This window comes from Malus sylvestris, chromosome 9, assembly GCF_916048215.2.
Source record: "Malus sylvestris chromosome 9, drMalSylv7.2, whole genome shotgun sequence".
In the NCBI taxonomy this organism is placed as follows: domain Eukaryota; kingdom Viridiplantae; phylum Streptophyta; class Magnoliopsida; order Rosales; family Rosaceae; genus Malus; species Malus sylvestris.
Window position 1 is genome coordinate 3,614,386 of NC_062268.1, and position 19,343 is coordinate 3,633,728.

Here is a 19,343-nt window from a genome sequence, read left to right on the forward strand (position 1 = left end):
GGAGCAGCTCACTGCGTTTGCACCTTTACGCGAGGTCCACAAGTAGTTCGAAATTTCAAGAAGATCGCTAAACATGACCTCGCAGGCTAAAGATTATTTCGGTTGTCCCAGCAGTCCAGTTTTCCTCAGTTGCACTCACGATAACGACTTCCATGCTCTCCAGTGCGAGAGGATAAACTAATTGCTCTCCAGTGCGAGAGGGTAAACCAATTCCCCGACATCCGTATGGGTCTGCTCTCCAGTGCAAGAGGATAACCAATTGCTCTCCAGTGCGAGATGGTAAACCAATTCCCCGACACCCGTATAGGTCTGCTCTCTAGTTCGAGAGGATAAACTAATTGCTCTCCAGTGCGAGAGGGTAAACCAATTCCCCGACACCCATATGGGTTTACTCTCCAGTGCGAGAGGATAAACTAATTGCTCTCTAATGCGAGAGGGTAAACTAATTGCTCTTCAGCACGAGAGGGTAAACTAATTGCTTTCTAGTGAGAGAGGGTAAACTAATTGTTCTCCAGCGCGAGAGGGTAAACTAATTGCTCTCCAGTGCGAGAGGGTAAATTAATTGCTCTCCAGTGCGAGAGGGTAAACCAATTGCCCAATACCCATATGGGTGTACTTTCCAGTGCGAGAGAGTAAATTAATTGCTCTCCAGTGCGAGAGGGTAAACTAATTGCTCTCCAATGCAAGATGATAAACTAATTCCTTGACACCAATCTGGGTAAGCTCTCTAGTGCGAGAAGGCCACATAGCTTAAAAGATCGAATGCTTGAAGATCAACTAGGCAACAAATGGTCAGAGGGTAGCAACCACTTTTGCACTTAACAGTTCACTCATCCGACACTTCATCTTCAGTAACTCTGATCTTAGCAGCTTCATCGTTGACTGCTCCATCTATGGCAGTTGAAAAATCAAACTTAAACAGTTTCCTAATTTTCAGCAGGCAGCTCAGACGTGGCAACCCAAACAATTGCCTATTCCACGCCACTTCCACAGCCCATGTCGAACCAATCCTAGCTGCTCAAGCAATGGCCTTTGCCACATCACCTTCTTGGTCCATGCCAAGCCGACTCCTGGCCCCTGCCAGCCAACGTGCCGCACCACCCCGAAGACTGCCCCGTGGCAGCACCACCTAAGAAGAAGACAAGAAGAAATTAAGTTTTTATTACATTGGTGCGGCACGGAGAAGACGAAGAAAGCAACGTAAGGCGGTCTTTTGCACAAGCAAGATGTCCAAGATTGTTAGAGGAGGGGGAACAAATATCCTCTAAGCTCTCTCTCTCTCTTGTAAGGTAGAATAAATCACTCTACAAAGTTGATTTAATAACCCACTTAAGGTGGATTTAAATAGGTTTTGAGAGAAATTTATTTCCCTTTCCTAGAAGGATCTAATTTGATATTAAAAAGGGAATATACATCAAAACAGGAAGCAGTCCTAAGTTTCCTAGAGTAAGAAGATCTCTACACCTGATGCCCTTTCTTACGAGCAGCCCAGCAGGTGTGGGGGCATTTGTGGAGCCAAAAATAATCACAAGGCGACACGTGGATTTTTGGTAAAAATGACAAAGTTACCCCTGAGACACACTGGTTGTCCTACGGGCGAGCAGTGGACAATCATTCTTTAATCAAGCCAAGAGTGTCCAAAAAAGGTAACCAATTCCAAATTATCTCATCCATCCTCATCTTAGGTAACTACTTCATAACCTACAAATTATTCCATATAAATGGAGATTAATTGGCTAATTAATGGATTAATTCCTAATTAATCCATTAATCACCAATTAAATCACCCATTTTAACACAAAAAACCTCTAAGGGCCGGCCGCCTCCATTACCTATATATATGACCCTATTTTTTCTAAAAGAGGAGGTCCACACTCTTGTAAAACTCCCAAAAACTCTCCAAACACTTTTCTCTCTAAATTCTAACTTTGGCATCGGAGGTTCTTCAGCCAAAGCCCTCCCCATTCATCGTGGGCGCATGAGGCTTTTGGCTTTGACCAAATGTGTTGATTGTTTTGTAGGTGCAATTTTGTCAAAGAAGGAGAAAATTTGCATCCACACAAAAGATTTGTTGTCCAAAATATTTCATCTCTAACCGCTTTTCAATTTAGTAATCAAGCAAAGTGAGCGGCGTATTTTATATTCTCACCTTCCTCATCAGTGAAAAGGAAATGCTTGGAAATTCTGTGTATGGTGCTTGTTTTCTCGTATAGAACAAACTGTCAGAAATGCATCAATAACATGTCAATACGCTTTGTTGGCAACAACAATATGACAAAGCATTGTTCATTACAAAAACAGGCATTTGCGTGGGGTGCTTGTTTTCTCGTATAAAATGAATTGTCATAAATACATCAATAACATGTCAATATACTTTGTTGGTGATACAAAGCATTATTCATTAGAAAAACGGGCATCCGTCCCATCTCACGGACTAGGGTTCTAGAATCCCAGCAAAACAAAAAACGTGCTTAAAACCATGTTTGCGTACGTATGGTAAGAGCCGAAAATGCGGACTTAGAGCACAATGCAGAAGCAGTTGCTGCAGGAATAACGCGTGGAGCTGAAATTGCTGACTTAGAACAAACAGTGGCACATGGGAAGGAAGTGTGATTGAAGATGCTGCAACTTTTGTTTCCCTTGCCTTGTTCCATAAACAAATATGTCCACCTGCTAACCTTGAAGAAAAATATGATATTAAAATTAAGCTCAAGTGTAATATGGTCAAGGAAAATGGGTGAGTTTGCTGCTGCTGCTGCTGGTCTTTTTTCTGTAGGGCACTGCCAACCCTTGTTCTTTCCTGGTAGCGGAATGTGTTTCGGGCCGGAAAATATAGTGTGTAAGCCGATCAGGAAGCAGGAGAGGATTTGCCGTGCCAAAGCGGTGTTAAAATCGAAGAAAACGATGCAGCATAGGGAGCCTTTAAACTTTTACTTTAGATATACATTTGATGCTCCTCTCAACGAGTCACCTGCAGTACTATATTCATCTCTCTCTCTCTCTCTCTCTCTCTCAAACAAAAGAACAATCACTCACAGAAGCAAGCTCTTGCATAACTTGCAGGCTTCATTTGATCAATACTTGGACGATAAACACAGGGTTTTTAAAGCGATTTTTCTGGACACGGCGAAAACCCAAACAAAAGAGGTGTTCTATTTTCTTGTGCTAAATATTAGTATAATCTATATCCTAAATTTCTATGCAAATTTGAACTTCTTCTCAGTTCTTTGTCATCCTTTATCAGTTGGGTGAAAGTTAATTAATGACAAAATCACGAGAAGGAAATTTTTGTCTTGTAACCGGTTGTGTATCCCCTTAGAATGCTACGTAGTCACGTAAAGAGAGAGATATACACGCGTGAAAGAGAGATACACAAGGAAATATCTGACAAGGATAGCTCGATTTTCCCCCGGGAGAATGGAGGCTTCCAAACTAGTTTAAGAATGGATGTGTTTTTGCAGGAAGAGTGGAGAATTCACATGCCGGCCATGCAAGTCTTGTTCCTGTCTGTCTACCTTGCATTATATGTAAAGTTGAGATGCAAATCCATGGGGAAAGACTACCCTCCTCATGTTCCTCACCACATCTCCAAGATTCTTGAGCTTGACGTTGTAAGCACACCATAATCCATAATGCGCACACGCGCACCCACACAATCCCCTTTGTGGCCGAGATCCCGCTCAACTGTAGATGGAATGGATACATATTGTTGTTGTTATCCACTACTGATATGTCGTTCATGTTATATCGACAATAATACAACTGTTGATATGTTGTCGATAAGGATTCCTCTCAGCTACAATGGAGCGAGATCCGACTTAATAAGGTGACATTTTTTTTCCTTTTTGTAGACTAGATGGGAAATCCGAGGCATTGCTGGGTATGATCCGAGTGGCGTCAACCTCAGCGTCAAAGGAATCATATTTTCAGATAGACAAGGAACACAAAGCTGGTTCAGAAACATATTCGATATAAACTTAAGCTTCATCGTATCACCTCTCTTCACTTGGGTCCCGGACAATGTCATGTGAAGTATTACAAAATCGGCAAGTACATATAGTAACCGAATAAATGTTTTCGATTGAAATAGCTCGTGAAGATGGTGATGACCGATCTGAAGTCAAATGCGATGTTGCTAGCAGTAGCAGATTATGAGAAATTCAAAAAAGAGAAGCTCAAAACTGCAGTACAAAAGTTACAGATTCTGAGAAATTAAGGGGCAGCTAAAAGAGGAGGGAGAATTTGCCTATAAAAATAACAAAAATTAAAAGATGGAGATGCAGGGGATCGAACCCTGTACCTCCCGCATGCAAAGCGGGCGCTCTACCATTTGAGCTACATCCCCTGTTGGAACTTCATTTCTATTATGTTAATGAATACGTGTAACAAATGCATCACATATGCAACCCTCATATGCATAAAGCGATATCCTTAACTACTATTCCGACGAAAAATATTGAAGATTTTTTAGTTAATATTCATGAGATTGTCATAATTCCATACTTTGGTCCTTAAGATTTATAATCGATATAAGTGGTCCTTAAGATTGTCCATTATCAATCATTTTGTAAAAAAATTCTGTTAAATTAAGAAGCTACCAATATAAGTGGAGGAATTGATTTGGCAAAAATACCCAACAGAAGTTTTTTTACAGAATGACCAAAATGATTGACGGTAGATAATCTCAAGAAGGAAAGTGAGCGGTTATGCCAATCTCAATTACCATTTTGGCTAGAAAAAACAAAATAAAAACCTACTTTATTGTATTGCGATATAAATTAAGTCTTGTGTGAGATGGCTGTTCTAATAGACTGACTTAATCCACGTCTGCATATTAGGACAAATTTTAAATGAACCGACCGAGTATTGATTTTCACTCTCCTGTCTCATTTCTCGTGCAATCTTTTTCTTGTGTTTGTCCATTGATCCTTCTCGGTCTTTATATCATCTCATCCAACTTCAATTAGCTCTCCATTGTTTTCGGGTGCGACATATCTCCTGCACTGAGCTGATGAACTTGGCCACCAATACAAACTGAACTTATTCCGGGAAGCTTTCTTAAACCCTTACACATAAAGTCCTGCCTCAGTAAGTTTGCCTTATCCTGCTTTCCACCTTAAGCATTACATGTTGGAAAGCAGGACGTGATAATCTGTGTTGTGGGGATCCATTTGAACCAGCTCTTGCAGAAGGCTTTCACCAAGCTCTAGCTTTCCATGGACTCTGCAAGAAGCGAGAAGGGAACCCAAAACCACCTCGTTCGGAGGCATTGGTTGGCATTTGCTTGATCAAGACTTCAGCCTCTTCCAATTACCAGCCCTGCTTAGAAGATCCACCATACACGCACAGTGTTCGATCTGAGGTGTTGCACCATGTAACGCTTGGAGATTATAAAAGTAATGCCGGCCCTGATAAAAAAGGCCCGAGTGGCTGCAAGCACTCAACAAAGCAATGAAGGTTAATTCGTCTGGCTTGGCTTCCTTGAGCATTTGAGGAAACATATTCAGAACTAGTTTTCCCCTTCTATGCATTGCCAAACCACTGTGCAAAGCATTTCATGTCGCTTCGTTCCTTCGGTGCATTTACTCAAGAACTTTTAACGCAGTGTCCACTGTATCAAATTTCGCATACATATCAACCAATGCTGTGCCAACCATGATGTCAATCTCATTCTCCATTGTCTTTAAAGCATAAGCGTGAACCCAACTGCCCGTCACCCTATCGCTGGATTGTGCACATGCTGATAAAAATGAGCGAAAAGCATTTCTTCAAGAAGCGAAAAGCTTTCGCAGATAAGCCCAATCCTTAGATATCCAACAATCACGATCGTCCAAGCAACCTCATTTCTCTCATTCATTTGATCAAACACCACTCTCCCATTTCCAACACCATCCAATTTAACACTGTCCAAAATCGCAGTCCACGACACTACACTCCGCTCCTCCATCACTTCAAACACCCGTCTTGCCATACCCAATTGGCCACACTTGACATACATATCCATGGCCGCATTGCAGGACTTGATACCAGAATCCAAACCCACCTTCACCGCGAAATAATGTCCTTGCTCCCCAATTTGAGCATTGCCCGGCCGAGCACACGCATTGAACAAACAAACCATGCCAGGTCGTCGCTTCGCATCTTGACAAACAAACGAAGCCCGGATTGGAGCATTCCGTGGTGGCCAAAGCAGCCCATGAAAACGGTCCAGTCCACGGCGTCTTTGTGCGAGTGGGGAATTTCATTGAAATGGCTTGCGTGTAGAAGGGACGGGCCTGTGCAGCGTGGGAATGGAGGCGGCAATTGTGAAGGAATGAGTCTGCTGAGGCGGCCAGTGATAATGGCGGCTTGGAGCTTCTTGCCAACCCCGATGGAGGATTGGCGCGTGCATGCTCGGATGAGAGAACGGAGGTGGCGGGTGGGGAGTGATGCCAAGCCAGTGTTGGTTGGCCGTCTCATAAGCTGAGAGAGGCAAAGCTTATTTTTGAAACTTTCGACAAACATAACACATAAGTGACAGCAACACTCTTTTATTATAAAAGAAAGAGAGTGAACCACTTTGATTATGACGTTTATATTGAAAAACGACGGTCACGTTAACAGGACGGATGGCTTTCCTCTTTATTGGGAAGGTGGGAAGTATTGTCTTACTCAGAAATGGTAAACACAAGTTACACGACCAATAAAGAATGTTGGAACGTATCGATATGTTTCCATTACTACACAATCAAGGATCTCCATCTTGACAAACTCAATTTGCACACTCGAAAAATAAGGAGAAACAAGAAACGAAAATTTGTTCATTTGAAAATCCACAAGCTCAACAAGCGAAAATGTCTTGGCTTATTTAAGTTTGAAGTACAAGATCAAGGCGATCACAATGACAAGAACTGCGATAACCGTGCCAATAAGCCACTTGTTCCTGTTCATACTCCTTGCCATGGAAGTCAGAACTCTCTTGCTTTTCCCTACGTTGTCATCCACTCCATGAAGCTGCAGCAAAAGGAAAAAACAGTTGGATAAATGAAATGCCATTCCAGGAAGATCATCACCCTCGCCAAAGCAGTCAATAACTTTCTCTTTTTGAAAAACTTGTTTTCGGTACAGGCCCATGGATACACATAGGCACATGCCGCACATCACTCTCCTGAGAGACTTAACACTAATAATAGTGAAAAGAAGATTGAGTAAATCATGTTCATACGGTGATAATCTCCAGAGTCCAGATGTACATCAGTATATTTTTAAACATTACTCAAGGAAGAGAAGGCATGCATACTGACACTAAACATAAGAGGACGAGAGATGGAATATAAACTTGTTTGAGGAAAGATTGTTAAAACAACCATAAAATGAATATAAAGCCTGAAAAGGTAATTACCGTGGTATGAGCATGCAACAATGATTGTCTCTGTGAATGCAGATCCTGGAGGATCGAAACACCAAGCTCTTCTGTTTAGAGCATGGTTCTTCTGCTGTCCTTAACTCTATCACTGGACTTGTTTAATCTCTCGGTTGACATCATTAGCCTTGACCTCTGATCAGCTGATGCCTATTGGATTTTCATTAGTCAGTAAGTAATGTAAAAACATTTATCCACAATATCAAGAAAGGATGAGAGCAGAAGGCTTAAGACAAAAATCAAGTCATGGAAAGCATACAATAGTATCATCAATTATCACAAACAAAGGAAAGACTAATAATTATGACAAAAACGAAAGTGCCCAGTGAAGAACAAATTTTCAAACTCAAATATTCATTGTTGTTTCAAGCATCTTTGTTATTCCTCCTACATTGTGTCTTTATTTATAATAATATATGTTGATGCACAAAATCAGTGGGGACTTTGGTACAACAGAAAGCGTTAAGTTTGTGACCTTCGCTAGATTGCTCCGGTCACTAGTGTGGATAAGTATGCAAATGGATAGAGATAGGAAAACAAACACAAGATGTACGTGGTTCACCCAGATTAGCTACGTCTACGGAGTAGAGGAGTTCTCATTAATTGTGAAGGGTTTACACAAGTACATAGGTTCAAGCTCTTCTTTAGTGAGTACAAGTGAATGATTTATTACAAATGACATTAGGAAATATTGTGAGAGAATGATCTCTATTTATAGAAGAGAGTTTCTAGTTTCATTATGACATTGACACGTGTCGTGTTGTGATTGACTTCTGATGTTGACACGTGTCGCACTATGATTGGCTTTTGATGTCGACACGTGTCGCGCTGTGATTGGCCTCCTGGTTTGAGGGAAACTCTTTTGGATCCTTGACGGTATAACATTGACTGGTGCTCAGTAGTTTCGGGATTGGTCAAGTATGGTACAAACAATATAAGGAGATAAATATTCCTTCATCCCTAAGGAATACAAGATACAATAGGAAATGATAACTAGAATCAAATCTAATATGGATTTACACAATCACACTTAAACTAGGAATGTTTACATGTTGATATTTTATTATTATTATTCTATGTTTTTTTATTTGGCTCACTCTCTCTCCCGTCTCTCTACCTTTCTTTTCTTTTCATCCCCGTCTTCTTCACACTGTCCATAACTTTTCTTCTTCTTTTCATTTCATTTCCTATCAACAATTTAGGAAATTGTGAATATGTACTTCAATCCATAATTCAAATATTGCACCCAATTTCTCCAATATAAATTACAATGAAGAATTCAAATCAAACCCAGAGAAATTCCAAATTGTTTTTTTTTTCAATTTGCAGAGACTTCGTTGGATTGTGCAGATGATTCGTCAGAATTTTCAGATGCTTCGTCGGATTATCGGTTGTACAGAGGCTTCGTTGCGCCTATGCTAAAATTGTGCATAGGACGCATTTATTTGGATTGTTGTTATTGTTTTGAGATTTAGGTGTTGCATCTGGGTTTCTGCATCATAGGCATGGTTGGGTTTCTGCTGCTGGCGTACGAAGACGAAGACGAGACTAGCAATCCTCTCATTTTTTGGGGCCTGGCTAAGACCTTCTAGCGAAGGTGTTAGTCCACGCGAGTCCTATTAAACCTAAACATAGGACTTCACTAATAACTAGTCATATCTAGTCTAGTGAAGGCTAGTGATGCCAAACAAACACACTTTTACAGTACTGAATAATTTTTTTAGGATGTCAATTTGTCAAATACACTTTTTTCTTTTTAATCTTAAAAGAACACCATTGTAAACAATCGTCCGTCACCAAAAACACATTTATAGATACATGTTATGGCTAGGAAGAGGATCATCTCCAGATTCATTTTGTAAGGATCTCTACCTATTCTAGTCATTCATCGTATATCGCGCTGTCAATTTTTGTCAGATATTATTTGTGTTTAATTATAAATATAAAAAAATCAAATGATTTCTGACTGTAAAATACACAATGAATAGTTAAGATATGGGAATTTCTAGAATTCCCACAGGGTGAATCCGGATGGATCTAATTCCTTTATGTCTAGAGGACATGGAAGTCTTGACCTAGTCCTCACCAGTCACCATCACCAATCACACCAAGTAAAAAAAATGTTAAATCTTTGAGCTTGATACCGTAAGCACCTTCATCCACTTCCATCAAATGCACGTCCCAAATTTCTACTTGGCTCCCAACCCACCTGAACAACTTGAGACTTGAATCAATATTCACTGCTTTGGGTTTTGGTAAAATGTCACACATTTGATATTTCAAATCTTTCACGTCGCAGTTTTCAAAAAAAAAATAAAAAAAATCTTTCACGTCCGTACTTCATGTGCAAAAGATTTGTCGTCCCGTCGAAAATATTTCATCTCTAACCACTTTTCAATTTAGTAACCAAGCAAAGTGAGTGGCGTATTTTATTTTCTCACCTTCCTCATCAGTGAAATGGAAATGCTTGGAAACTCTTTGCGTACGGTTCTTGTTTTCTTGTATAGCACGAATTGTAACAAAATGCATCAATGACATGTCAATACGCTTTGTTGGCAACAATGATATGACAAAGCATTATTCATTACAAAAACAGGAGTTTGCGTGGGTTGTTTTCGTACAGAACGAATTGTCAGAAATGCATCAATAACATGTCAATACGCTTTGTTGGCAACAATGATATGACAAAGCATTATTCATTACAAAAACGGGCGTTTGCGTAGGGTGCTTGTTTTCTCGTATAGAACAGATTGTCATAAATGCATCAATAACATGTTAATACGCTTTATTAGCAACAATGATACGACAATGCATTATTCATTAGAAAAAGGGGCGTTTGTCCCATCTCACGGACTAGGGTTCTAGAATGCCAGCAAAACAACGACGTGCTTAAAACCATGTTTGCGGACGTATGATAAGAGTCGAAAATGCCGACTTAGAGCACAAGGCAGAAGCAGTTGCTGCATGTAGTAATAACATGTGGAGCTGATGGCCCATGAGAAGGAAGTGTGAATGAAAATGCTGCGACTTTTTTCCCCTTGCCTTGTTCCATAAACAAATATGTCCACCTAAACTTGAAGAAAAATGTGATATAAAAACTAAGCTCAATTGTAATATGGTCAAGGAAAATGGGTGAGCTTGCTGCTGATGCTGGTCTTTTTTCTGTAGGGCACTGCCAACCCTCGTTCTGTCCTGGTAGAGGAATGTGTTTCGGGCCGCAAAATGTGAAGGGTAAGCCGATCAAGAAGCAGGAGAGGATTTTCCGTGCCGAGGCCATGTTAAAATTGAAGAAGACGAAGCAGCATAGGGAGCCTTTAACCTTCTACTTCAGATATACATTTGGTGCTTCTCTCAGTGAGTCCCCTGCGGTACTATATTCATCTCTCTCTCTCTCTCTCTCTCTCTTAAACACAACAACAATCACTCACAGAAGCAAGCTCTTGCATAACTTGCAGGCTTCATTTGATCAATACTTGGACGATGAACACAGGGTTGTTAAAGCGATTTTTCCGGACACAGCGAAAACCCAAACAAACAAGGTGCCAAATGTTCTATTTTCTTGTGTTAAATATTAGTCTAATCTATATCCTAAATTTCTATGCAATTTTGAACTTCTTCTCAGTTCTTTGTCATCCTTTATCAGTCGGGTGAAAGTTGATTAATGACAAAATCACGAAAATAAATTTTTTGTCTTGTAACCGGTTGTGTATCTCCTTAGAACGCTACGCGGTCACGTAAAGAGAGATATATGTAGGGCCGAGCCTAATTTTGAAGGGACCGAACCGAACTCGGGTTTAAAAGAAACAGGCCGGGTTGGGACAGGTACAACAAATTTTAATACAAGAATCGGACCTAACACTTTCAATCCCTACACAAAGATTGGGGATTCTCCCTCAATCTCAAAACCCTCAATCCTAAAAATGGAAATCACAGAAGAACAAAAAAAAGATGAGTCGACCACCATCACCTTCTCCACGGATTGAGGAGTGCAGCCACCACCGCCTTCAAGCTCAGATCCTCCGCCAACGAGATCGAGACCCGCTAGAGATCTTTAAGATTTGCTAGGGTTTTTTCAATTGTCTAATTTCTGAAATCTGATGGGAGAACCGGATCTATTTGGGTTTTATTTTCAATTGGGTTTTTTTATTTATTTGAAGAATGGGTGATAAAGACCGTTGTTTTTTGTTTTTTTTTTTGTGTTTTCTGCTTTTCTGTTGGATCGATTTGGGTTTGTCACCTTCTGCAAATTTGAATCGGAAAGTGAGTGATGGCGAAGAAGGAGGTTCTATATCCCTACGGCAAAATTGCAGATGAAAAAGTGCCGATGTTATGGAGATCCTGCACTCCAGTCCAATGGTTCAAATTCATACTGGGGTTGGAAATCAGTGTTTTGTATTGAATTGTTGGTTCGAGCCAGGGGCCTGTTTCTTCTAGTATTTGGACTCGCCCGCCCCATTATTAACCTAGACCCGGCCCGTCCCGTGTTGAATTTTAAAAATTTGGACCTGTCCCGTACCCATCCCAATCTACGAGTCCAGAACCCTTTTGCCCACTCATATAAGCACGTGAAAGAGAGATACACAAGGAAATATCCAACAAGTATAGCTCGATTTTCCCCCGGGAGAAGGGAGGCTTCCCAGTTAACTAGTTTAAGAATGGATGTGTTTTTTGCAGGAAGAGTGGAGAATTCACATGCCGGCCATGCAAGTCTTGTTCCTGTCTGTCTACCTTGCATTATATGTTAAGTTGAGAGGCAAATCCATGGGGAAAGACTACCCTCCTCATGTTCCTCACCACATCTCCAAGATTCTTGAGCTTGACATTGTAAGCACACCATATCCATAATGCGCACACGCACGTGCACACACACACAATCCTCTTTGTAGCCGAGATCCCGCTCAACTGTAGATGGAATTGATACATATTATTGTTGTTATCCACTACTGATATGTCGTTCTTGTTATATTGACAATAATACAACTGTTGATATGTTGTCGATAAGGATCCATCTCAGCTACAATGGAGCGGGATCCCACTTAATATGGTGACATTTTTTTTTATTTTGTGTAGACTAGATGGGAAATCCGAGGCATTGCTGGGTATGATCCAAGTGACGTTAACCTCAGCATCAAAGGAATCATATTTTCAGATAGACAAGGAACACAAAGCTGGCTCAAAAACATATTTGACATAAACTTAAGCTTCATCGTACCACCTCTCCTCACTTGGGTCTCGGACAATGTCATGCGAAGCATTACAGAATCGGTAAGTTCTTCAAAACCCCGCCATAATATGTGTGTGAAGAAAATTAAGGGGCAAGTACATATAGTAACCGAATCAATGTTTTCGATTGAAATAGCTCGTGAAGACGGTGATGGCTGATCTGAAGTCGAATGTGATGTTGCTAGCAATAGCAGATTATGAGAAGTTCAAAAAAGAGAAGCTCGAAACTGCAGTAAATTCCAAGAAATTAAGGGGCAGCTAAAAGAGGAGGGAGAATTTGCCTATAAAAATAACAAAAATTAAAAAATGGAGATGCAGGGGATCGAACCCTGTACCTCCCGCATGCAAAGCGGGCGCTCTACCATTTGAGCTACATCCCCTGTTAGAACTTCCCTTTTATTGTATTGGTAAAAGTCGTGTAATAAATGTATCACATTCGTATTTGCATAAAGAGATATCCTAAACTACTATTCCGACGAGAAATATTAAAGACATTTTAGCTACAATACTTCGCGAAATTGTCGTAACTCCTTATTTTGATTTTTTATTTTTGAGATTTAAGATCGATGTAAATGGTGTATGAGATTATTCATTATCAATAATTTTGTAAAAAAATTCTATTAAATTAAAGAAACCACCAATTTAGGTGGAAGGATTAATTTGGCAAAAATACCCAAAGGAGATTTTTCACGGAATGACCAAAATAATTGACAGTGGACAATCTCAGGGACAAAAGTGAGAGGTTATACCAATCTCATAGACCATTTTGGTTAAAAAGCCGAAATAAAAAACTACTTTATTCTATTGCGATATAAATTCAGTGTGAGTTAATTATTCTAATCAACTGACTTCCTCTTTCACTCTCCTTTTCTCATTTCTCGTGCAATCTTTTTCTTGTGTTTGTCCATTGATCCTTCTCAGTCTTTATATCATCTCATCCAACTTCATGTAGCTCTCCATTGTCTTTAAAGCATAAGCGTGAACCCAACTGCCCGTCACCCTATCGCTGGATTGTGCACATGCTGATAAAAATGAGCGAAAAGCATTTCTTCAAGAAGCGAAAAGCTTTCGCAGATAAGCCCAATCCTTAGATATCCAACAATCACGATCGTCCAAGCAACCTCATTTCTCTCATTCATTTGATCAAACACCACTCTCCCATTTCCAACACCATCCAATTTAACCACACCGTCCAAAGTCGCAGTCCACGACACTACACTCCGCTCCTCCATCACTTCGAACACCCGTCTTGCCATACCCAATTGGCCACACTTGACATACATATCCATGGCCGCATTGCAGGCCTTGATACCAGAATCCAAACCCACCTTCACTGCGAAACCATGTCCTTTCTCCCCAATTTCAGCATTGCCCAGCCGAGCACACGCATTGAACAAGCAAACCATGCCACGTCGTCCACCTTCACGTCCTCACTTTGCATTTCGACGAACAAACGAAGCCCGGATTGGAGCATTCCGTGGTGGCCAAAACAGCCCATGATAACGGTCCAGTCCACGGCGTCTTTGTGCGAGTGGGGAATTTCATTGAAACGGCTTGCGTGTAGAGAATGGACGGGCGTGTGCAGCGTGGAAATGGAGGCGGCAATTGTGAAGGAATGAGTCTGCTGAGGCGGCAAGGCCGCCAGTGATAATGGCGGCTTGGAGCTTCTTGGCAACGCCAACGGAGGATTTGCGTGTGCATGATCGGATGAGAGAACGGGGCTGCTTGGAGCTTCTTGGCAACGCCAATGGAGGATTGGCGTGTGCATGCTCGGATGAGAGAACGGAGGTGGCGGGTGGGGAGTGATGCCAAGCCAGTGTTGGTTGGCCATCTCATAAGCTGAGGGAGGCAAAGCTTATGTTTGGAACTTGGACAAACAGAACGCATAAGTGATAAGTTCACAGCAACGCTCTTTTATTATAAACGAAAGAGAATGAACCATTTCGATTATGACGTTTATATTGAAAAATGACGTCGCATTAACTGGATGGATGACTTTCCTCTTTATTGGGAAGGTGGGAAGTATTGTCTTACTCAGAAATGGTAAACACAAGTTACACAACCAATAAAGAATGTTGGAACGTATCGATATGTTTCCATTACTACACAATCAAGAACCTCCATCTTGACAAACTCAATTTGCACACTCGAAAAATAAGGGGAAACAAGAAACGAAAATTTGTTCATTTGAAAAGCCACAAGCTCAACAAGCGAAAATGTCTTGGCTTATTTAAGTTTGAAGTACAAGATCAAGGCGATCACAAAGACAAGAACCGCGATGACCGTGCCAATAAGCCACTTGTTCCTGTTCATACTCCTTGCCATGGAAGTCAGAACTCTCTTGCTTTTCCCTATGTTGTCATCCACTCCATGAAGCTGCAGCAAAAGGAAAAAACAGTTAGATAAATGAAATGCCATTCTAGGAAGATCATCGCCCTCGCCAAAGCAGTTATATCAGTAACTTTCTCTTTTTGAAAAACTTGTTTTCCGTACAGGCCCATGGATACACATAGGCACATGCCGCACATCACTCTCCTTAGAGACTAACACTAATAATAGTGAAAAGAAGATTGAGTAAATCATGTTCATAAGGTGATAATCTCCAGAGTCCAGATGTACATCAGTATATTTTTGAACATTACTCAAGGAAGAGAAGGCATGCATACTGACACTAAATATTAGAGGACGAGAGATGGAAAATAAACTTGTTCGCGGAAAGAATGTTAAAACAACCGTAAAATGAATATAAAGCCTGAAAAGGTAATAACCGTGGTATGAGCATGCAACAGTGATTGTCTCTGTGAATGCAGATCCTGGAGGATCGAAACACCAAGCTCTTCTGTTTCGAGCATGGTTCTTCTGCTGTCCTTAACTCTATCACTGGACTTGTTTATTCTCTCGGTTGACATCATTAGCCTTGACCTCTGATCAGCTGATGCCTATTGGATTTTCATTAGTCAGTAAGTATTGCAAAAACATTTATCCACAATATCAAGAAAGGATGAGAGCAGAAGGCTTAAGACACAAATCAAGTCATGGAAAGCATACAATAGTATCATCAATTATCACAAATAAAGGAAAGACTAATAATTATGACAAAAACGAAAGTGCCCAGTGAAGAACAAATTTTCAAACTCAAATATTCATTGTTGTTTCAAGCATCTTTGTTTCAAATTAACAAGTGAAGTGACCATCAAGTCAAACCAGAACTAATCATGTTCACTCATTCTATTGGTCAAGCAAGCGAATTAGATTGAGATAACTAAAATAGCACACCGAAGTGAAATCTTCCTCAAAAAAGTAGAAGAACTCCAAGTTTCATGTCAAATATATACCAAGATCCATCACAAACTCACTACCGAATAATGAATCACATTTTATATCTTAAATAAATATTCGAAAAATAAAAAGAAGCTAAAAGGATTTAGACATACTGTCAGAGAATCAGCCATGCCTGATTCCAGCAACTCATCTCGGGCAGATGCATATGCGTTTCCAGATACAAGTTTTTTAACTTCGCTTTTCAGATTATTCAGATCCGACTTATATTCCCTCAGCTTAGCAAGAAGCACAGCCTTAATATTTGGTGGCAAACTTCTTGCCTCAAGGTCCATTTTCCGGATCTGAAATTTTTTAAGAAACAGCACATCAGAACCAATTAAAAAGAAATAACAAAAAAAAAAAAAAATTCCTCCCAAAGAGAATAGTTCAATCAATTACCAAAGATTCTGCATCATCGATTCCAGCCTTTATTTCAGTAACCTTCTGCTTCTTTTGTTCTGAGATTATAACAGAGACAGTAGTGTATATAAATATCAGTATCTCTTGACTTGATAAGGGAGAATATACGCATTCACAACAAGAACAAGAAGTAAAAAAAGAAGACCAACAGTATGTTTAAACTCCTAACGAGCACAATTTGAAATATTATTCTTAAGTTCAATTTTATACAGATAGAAGTTTGCAGGTAAGATGTTCTTTTGGGAAATATATCTACCGCATGAAATGAATTAAAATCCCTTTTCTCTTTATCTTTGTACCTACAATACTCAACATCCAAAAAATTCAGAACCGACCCTTCTTCCATCCATTTCTTTTCCATTCAAATGTTGAAAAACTTAAAAGATACATACTGCACAATCCAAGACCCGATCCTATTGCCTCAAGCATTTCAGTCCTTTTCTTTCTTGTTTTCTCCCCATTTTTAAAACAACCATTATTAACATATTATGCATAACTCAAGCCGATGGAAGCTCTATCCGCCTAAGACTTTCGCCATCTTTTGAGACCACTAAACCTATAGCTACTGATAATTTTTCAACCTCAAATAAAGAAGCATAATTTTGCGGCAAAGCGGCAACAGTTAGAAACTAAGCAGTCCTAGTGATCCAATAGACACATATCCACACTAATCCCAACGGAAACTCGGTTCTCGCGTAATTAATTCAATCGAATACATACATTAAGATCCTTCATCAGGTTTACGCCACCAACAAAAAGACCCAAACTTTATTTCATAAAATCCATGTCATCAGCACAATTAAATACAACATGAATCATCCAAATTCAGGGCAACCATACATATGATTCAATTCACAAAAATTTTAAAAAAAAAGAAGGAAAAGTGAGAAATTTTTTACCTCCATCGAGAGCCCCAGCTATCGTACACTTTTTGGTGAGGTTGGCGGAGAGCTCACTGTAGTGGCGCTCGTACCCTTCGAATACGTCGCTCATCTTTCCCTAAATTTCTCTCTGCATTCAACCCATCACAAAATTTCAGCAATATTTCAGATACAAAGCCCTAAATCCATCAAAATTGGGAGATTGAATTGCGGAATTATGATGAAAATATAAACGATCTGAAATCCATGGAATCGCAGGTAAAGACCTTTCGAGATTGGAGATTCGAATGTATCGCCGGAGACGACGGCTGAGTAGCGGTGGCGGGTGTTGATTTTTAGTTCTATGCGGTGGTGGCGGTTTGCTGTCGAAGCGATCGAAACGGTAATGTGCGCGAAAGGAAACCAACTAAGTGTATTAATGTTGTGTGCACCTTCTGATAAAGTCACTGCACGTTGGATTCTCGGTCGCTACACTTGGCGCTTCATGCTGACAACTGTCACGTTGTGGTTAGAGTTCGTTGGTGTATTAATATTGTGTGCACCCTCTTGTTAAATTTGGATACCACAATCATACCTGGTTACATTAGTAGAAGACCGGAAAACATGTCAAATATATTTACTTGATAAATGGTGTAAATACATGAAAGTAAAAATTTAGAATAATTTTTATTTTCATTTTTTAAGTAAACGTGGTTTAAAATTACTTTAAATATATACAACCCAAAATTAATTCACAAATTTCACATATTATTTCTTATTTTACATGCTTTATCATTTCTTATCATTCTAGTTAACTTTTGTCAAACCTTGTTCAGAATGAGACAACTGGTGGCAAGTCACGGTTATTCACCCATTTAGGAGGCCAGAAGACTCATAGAGACATTTCAGCCTCATTCTGACTAATTAAATAATAAGATATTGTCATTTGTACGGTTAAAGATTTTCTTATATTTATTCTTACATTGTACTTGAAACGTTTAAGATTCAACTTTCACGAATGACGAGTTTGATACCAAATTATTATTAGCTCATTACACGGTTTAGTCCAATCTTCACCATTAGCATCATTGTATAAAATCAATAGAACATAATACAACTAATAAAATAATATAAAGTCTAATAAATCTGAAAATTCTTGTAATTCCATATAAACTTATGTTTAAAGGAAATACCTCTAAAAAGTCATGTAACTAAATTATCATGTGAAAAAATAGTTTAAACTATCATGTCACTTAGTACTACGGTCTAGTGATATTCCTTTTCACTTATAATTTTCGCTTGTAAGTGAGAGGTCTTAGGTTCGATTATCGTCAAAGATAAAGTTGTACCACATTATTGCTAGTCGACTGTGAGGGTAAGCGACCACCCCATCTCCCTTAATGTAGATAATATCACGTGTTCAATAAAAAAACTATCATGCTAAAAATTTACTTTGTGAGTAAACATCAACTCGATCTTCAAAAATCATACTGTTATTGTGTCAATTTGTTACATACTTTTCTTCCGATAAGAAAAAGAAAAAAAAATATATCATTACAAGTATTTTTGGTATAATGATATTCGTCTTCATTTATATTTGAAAAACCTTTAAATGTTTGAATCTCGTAGATAACAAATATGGTTGCATCAAAGGAAGAAAATAAAACCTCAACCAAAATCCTTAATTTTTTGTGTGTATTCGTGTCGTATGTTTTTTTCTGTTGGAACTTTGCCACGTTAAATACCTAATGAGTAAGCTTGAATAATGCCCATATATTGACCTGGCAAGAACTTATTGGTGGTTAAAGGTCTCACGGCAGATGGCAAAAAGTCAATTGGATTCCATCGTACAAATAGATTCGCTCGCAGCCAGCGAACTGAAGACCAACCACAAAGACAAAGGCCATAACGTATACACGTTTAGGGTTACAAAAAACAGCCTTCCCAAAACCCTAACGCCCATTCTTCACTTTCACGTTAGGCTTTGAAAAACTTACAGAGAGGTTGTAGCTATGGTGTCTGGGACAGAGGTCGGCACAAAGCCTGTGGTGATGGACGCGCCCGCCACCACATGCTAGGTCGCACGGCGTCCACCATCGCCAAAGGGCTTCCGAGCG

General features: G+C 39.7%; 3 protein-coding genes, 2 non-coding genes and 1 pseudogene across 7 annotated transcripts; 2 read left to right on the forward strand and 4 right to left on the reverse strand.

Moving 5' to 3' along the window:
- The first annotated feature begins 2,600 nt into the window (after nt 1-2,600).
- On the forward strand, nt 2,601-4,040 carry LOC126583746 (uncharacterized). The gene is made up of 3 exons (XM_050248258.1): nt 2,601-3,147; nt 3,462-3,611; nt 3,852-4,040. Exons 1-3 carry the CDS (start codon nt 2,620-2,622, stop codon nt 4,029-4,031), a joined length of 858 nt encoding a protein of 285 aa, XP_050104215.1. The 5' UTR covers nt 2,601-2,619; the 3' UTR covers nt 4,032-4,040.
- A 232-nt stretch (nt 4,041-4,272) lies between these two features.
- On the reverse strand, nt 4,273-4,345 carry TRNAA-UGC (transfer RNA alanine (anticodon UGC)). The gene has a single exon. It is a non-coding gene; the product is annotated as a tRNA-Ala (tRNA).
- Nucleotides 4,346-4,939: 594 nt separating this feature from the next.
- On the reverse strand, nt 4,940-14,550 carry LOC126583742 (pentatricopeptide repeat-containing protein At5g15340, mitochondrial-like; annotated as a pseudogene).
- Nucleotides 6,691-17,677, reverse strand: LOC126583749 (vesicle transport v-SNARE 13-like). Of its 2 annotated transcripts, XR_007609815.1 has the most exons (7): nt 17,514-17,677; nt 17,266-17,377; nt 16,346-16,404; nt 16,060-16,248; nt 15,394-15,564; nt 14,744-15,001; nt 6,691-6,735 (listed from the first exon to the last, which is right to left on the reverse strand). XR_007609815.1 is itself a non-coding variant. In XM_050248263.1 (6 exons), exons 2-6 carry the CDS (start codon nt 17,357-17,359, stop codon nt 14,852-14,854), a joined length of 663 nt encoding a protein of 220 aa, XP_050104220.1. In that variant the 5' UTR covers nt 17,360-17,377; nt 17,514-17,677; the 3' UTR covers nt 14,699-14,851. The 2 variants fall into 2 exon arrangements, 1 of the variants encoding a protein (XP_050104220.1); XM_050248263.1 differs by lacking the exon at nt 6,691-6,735 and having other exon boundaries at nt 14,699-15,001.
- Nucleotides 10,463-13,131, forward strand: LOC126583748 (uncharacterized). Of its 2 annotated transcripts, XM_050248260.1 has the most exons (5): nt 10,463-10,770; nt 10,858-10,941; nt 12,077-12,226; nt 12,473-12,667; nt 12,762-13,131. In XM_050248260.1, the coding sequence occupies exons 1-5, from the start codon at nt 10,531-10,533 to the stop codon at nt 12,885-12,887; spliced, it is 795 nt and encodes a 264-aa protein (XP_050104217.1). In that variant the 5' UTR covers nt 10,463-10,530; the 3' UTR covers nt 12,888-13,131. The 2 variants fall into 2 exon arrangements, with proteins under 2 accessions (XP_050104217.1, XP_050104218.1); XM_050248261.1 differs by lacking the exon at nt 12,077-12,226 and having other exon boundaries at nt 10,487-10,770.
- On the reverse strand, nt 12,933-13,005 carry TRNAA-UGC (transfer RNA alanine (anticodon UGC)). Its single transcript has one exon. It is a non-coding gene; the product is annotated as a tRNA-Ala (tRNA).
- Nucleotides 17,678-19,343: the final 1,666 nt, after the last annotated feature.

Bases quoted from the DNA above. Each gene is read 5' to 3' on its own strand.
- LOC126583746 (XM_050248258.1), top strand. From the start codon at position 2,620: ATGCTGCAACTTTTGTTTCCCTTGCCTTGTTCCATAAACAAATATGTC. The intron at 3,148-3,461 runs GTGTTCTATTTT...GTGTTTTTGCAG, and splicing joins CGAAAACCCAAACAAAAGAG to GAAGAGTGGAGAATTCACAT. The intron at 3,612-3,851 runs GTAAGCACACCA...TCCTTTTTGTAG, and splicing joins AGATTCTTGAGCTTGACGTT to ACTAGATGGGAAATCCGAGG.
- LOC126583748 (XM_050248260.1), top strand. From the start codon at position 10,531: ATGGGTGAGCTTGCTGCTGATGCTGGTCTTTTTTCTGTAGGGCACTGC. The intron at 10,771-10,857 runs GTACTATATTCA...CATAACTTGCAG, and splicing joins CTCTCAGTGAGTCCCCTGCG to GCTTCATTTGATCAATACTT. The intron at 12,668-12,761 runs GTAAGTTCTTCA...CGATTGAAATAG, and splicing joins TGCGAAGCATTACAGAATCG to CTCGTGAAGACGGTGATGGC.
- LOC126583749 (XM_050248263.1), bottom strand. From the start codon at position 17,359: ATGAGCGACGTATTCGAAGGGTACGAGCGCCACTACAGTGAGCTCTCC. The intron at 15,565-16,059 runs GTATGTCTAAAT...AAAATCCAATAG, and splicing joins GCATGGCTGATTCTCTGACA to GCATCAGCTGATCAGAGGTC. The intron at 15,002-15,393 runs GTTATTACCTTT...CTTTTGCTGCAG, and splicing joins TGTTGCATGCTCATACCACG to CTTCATGGAGTGGATGACAA.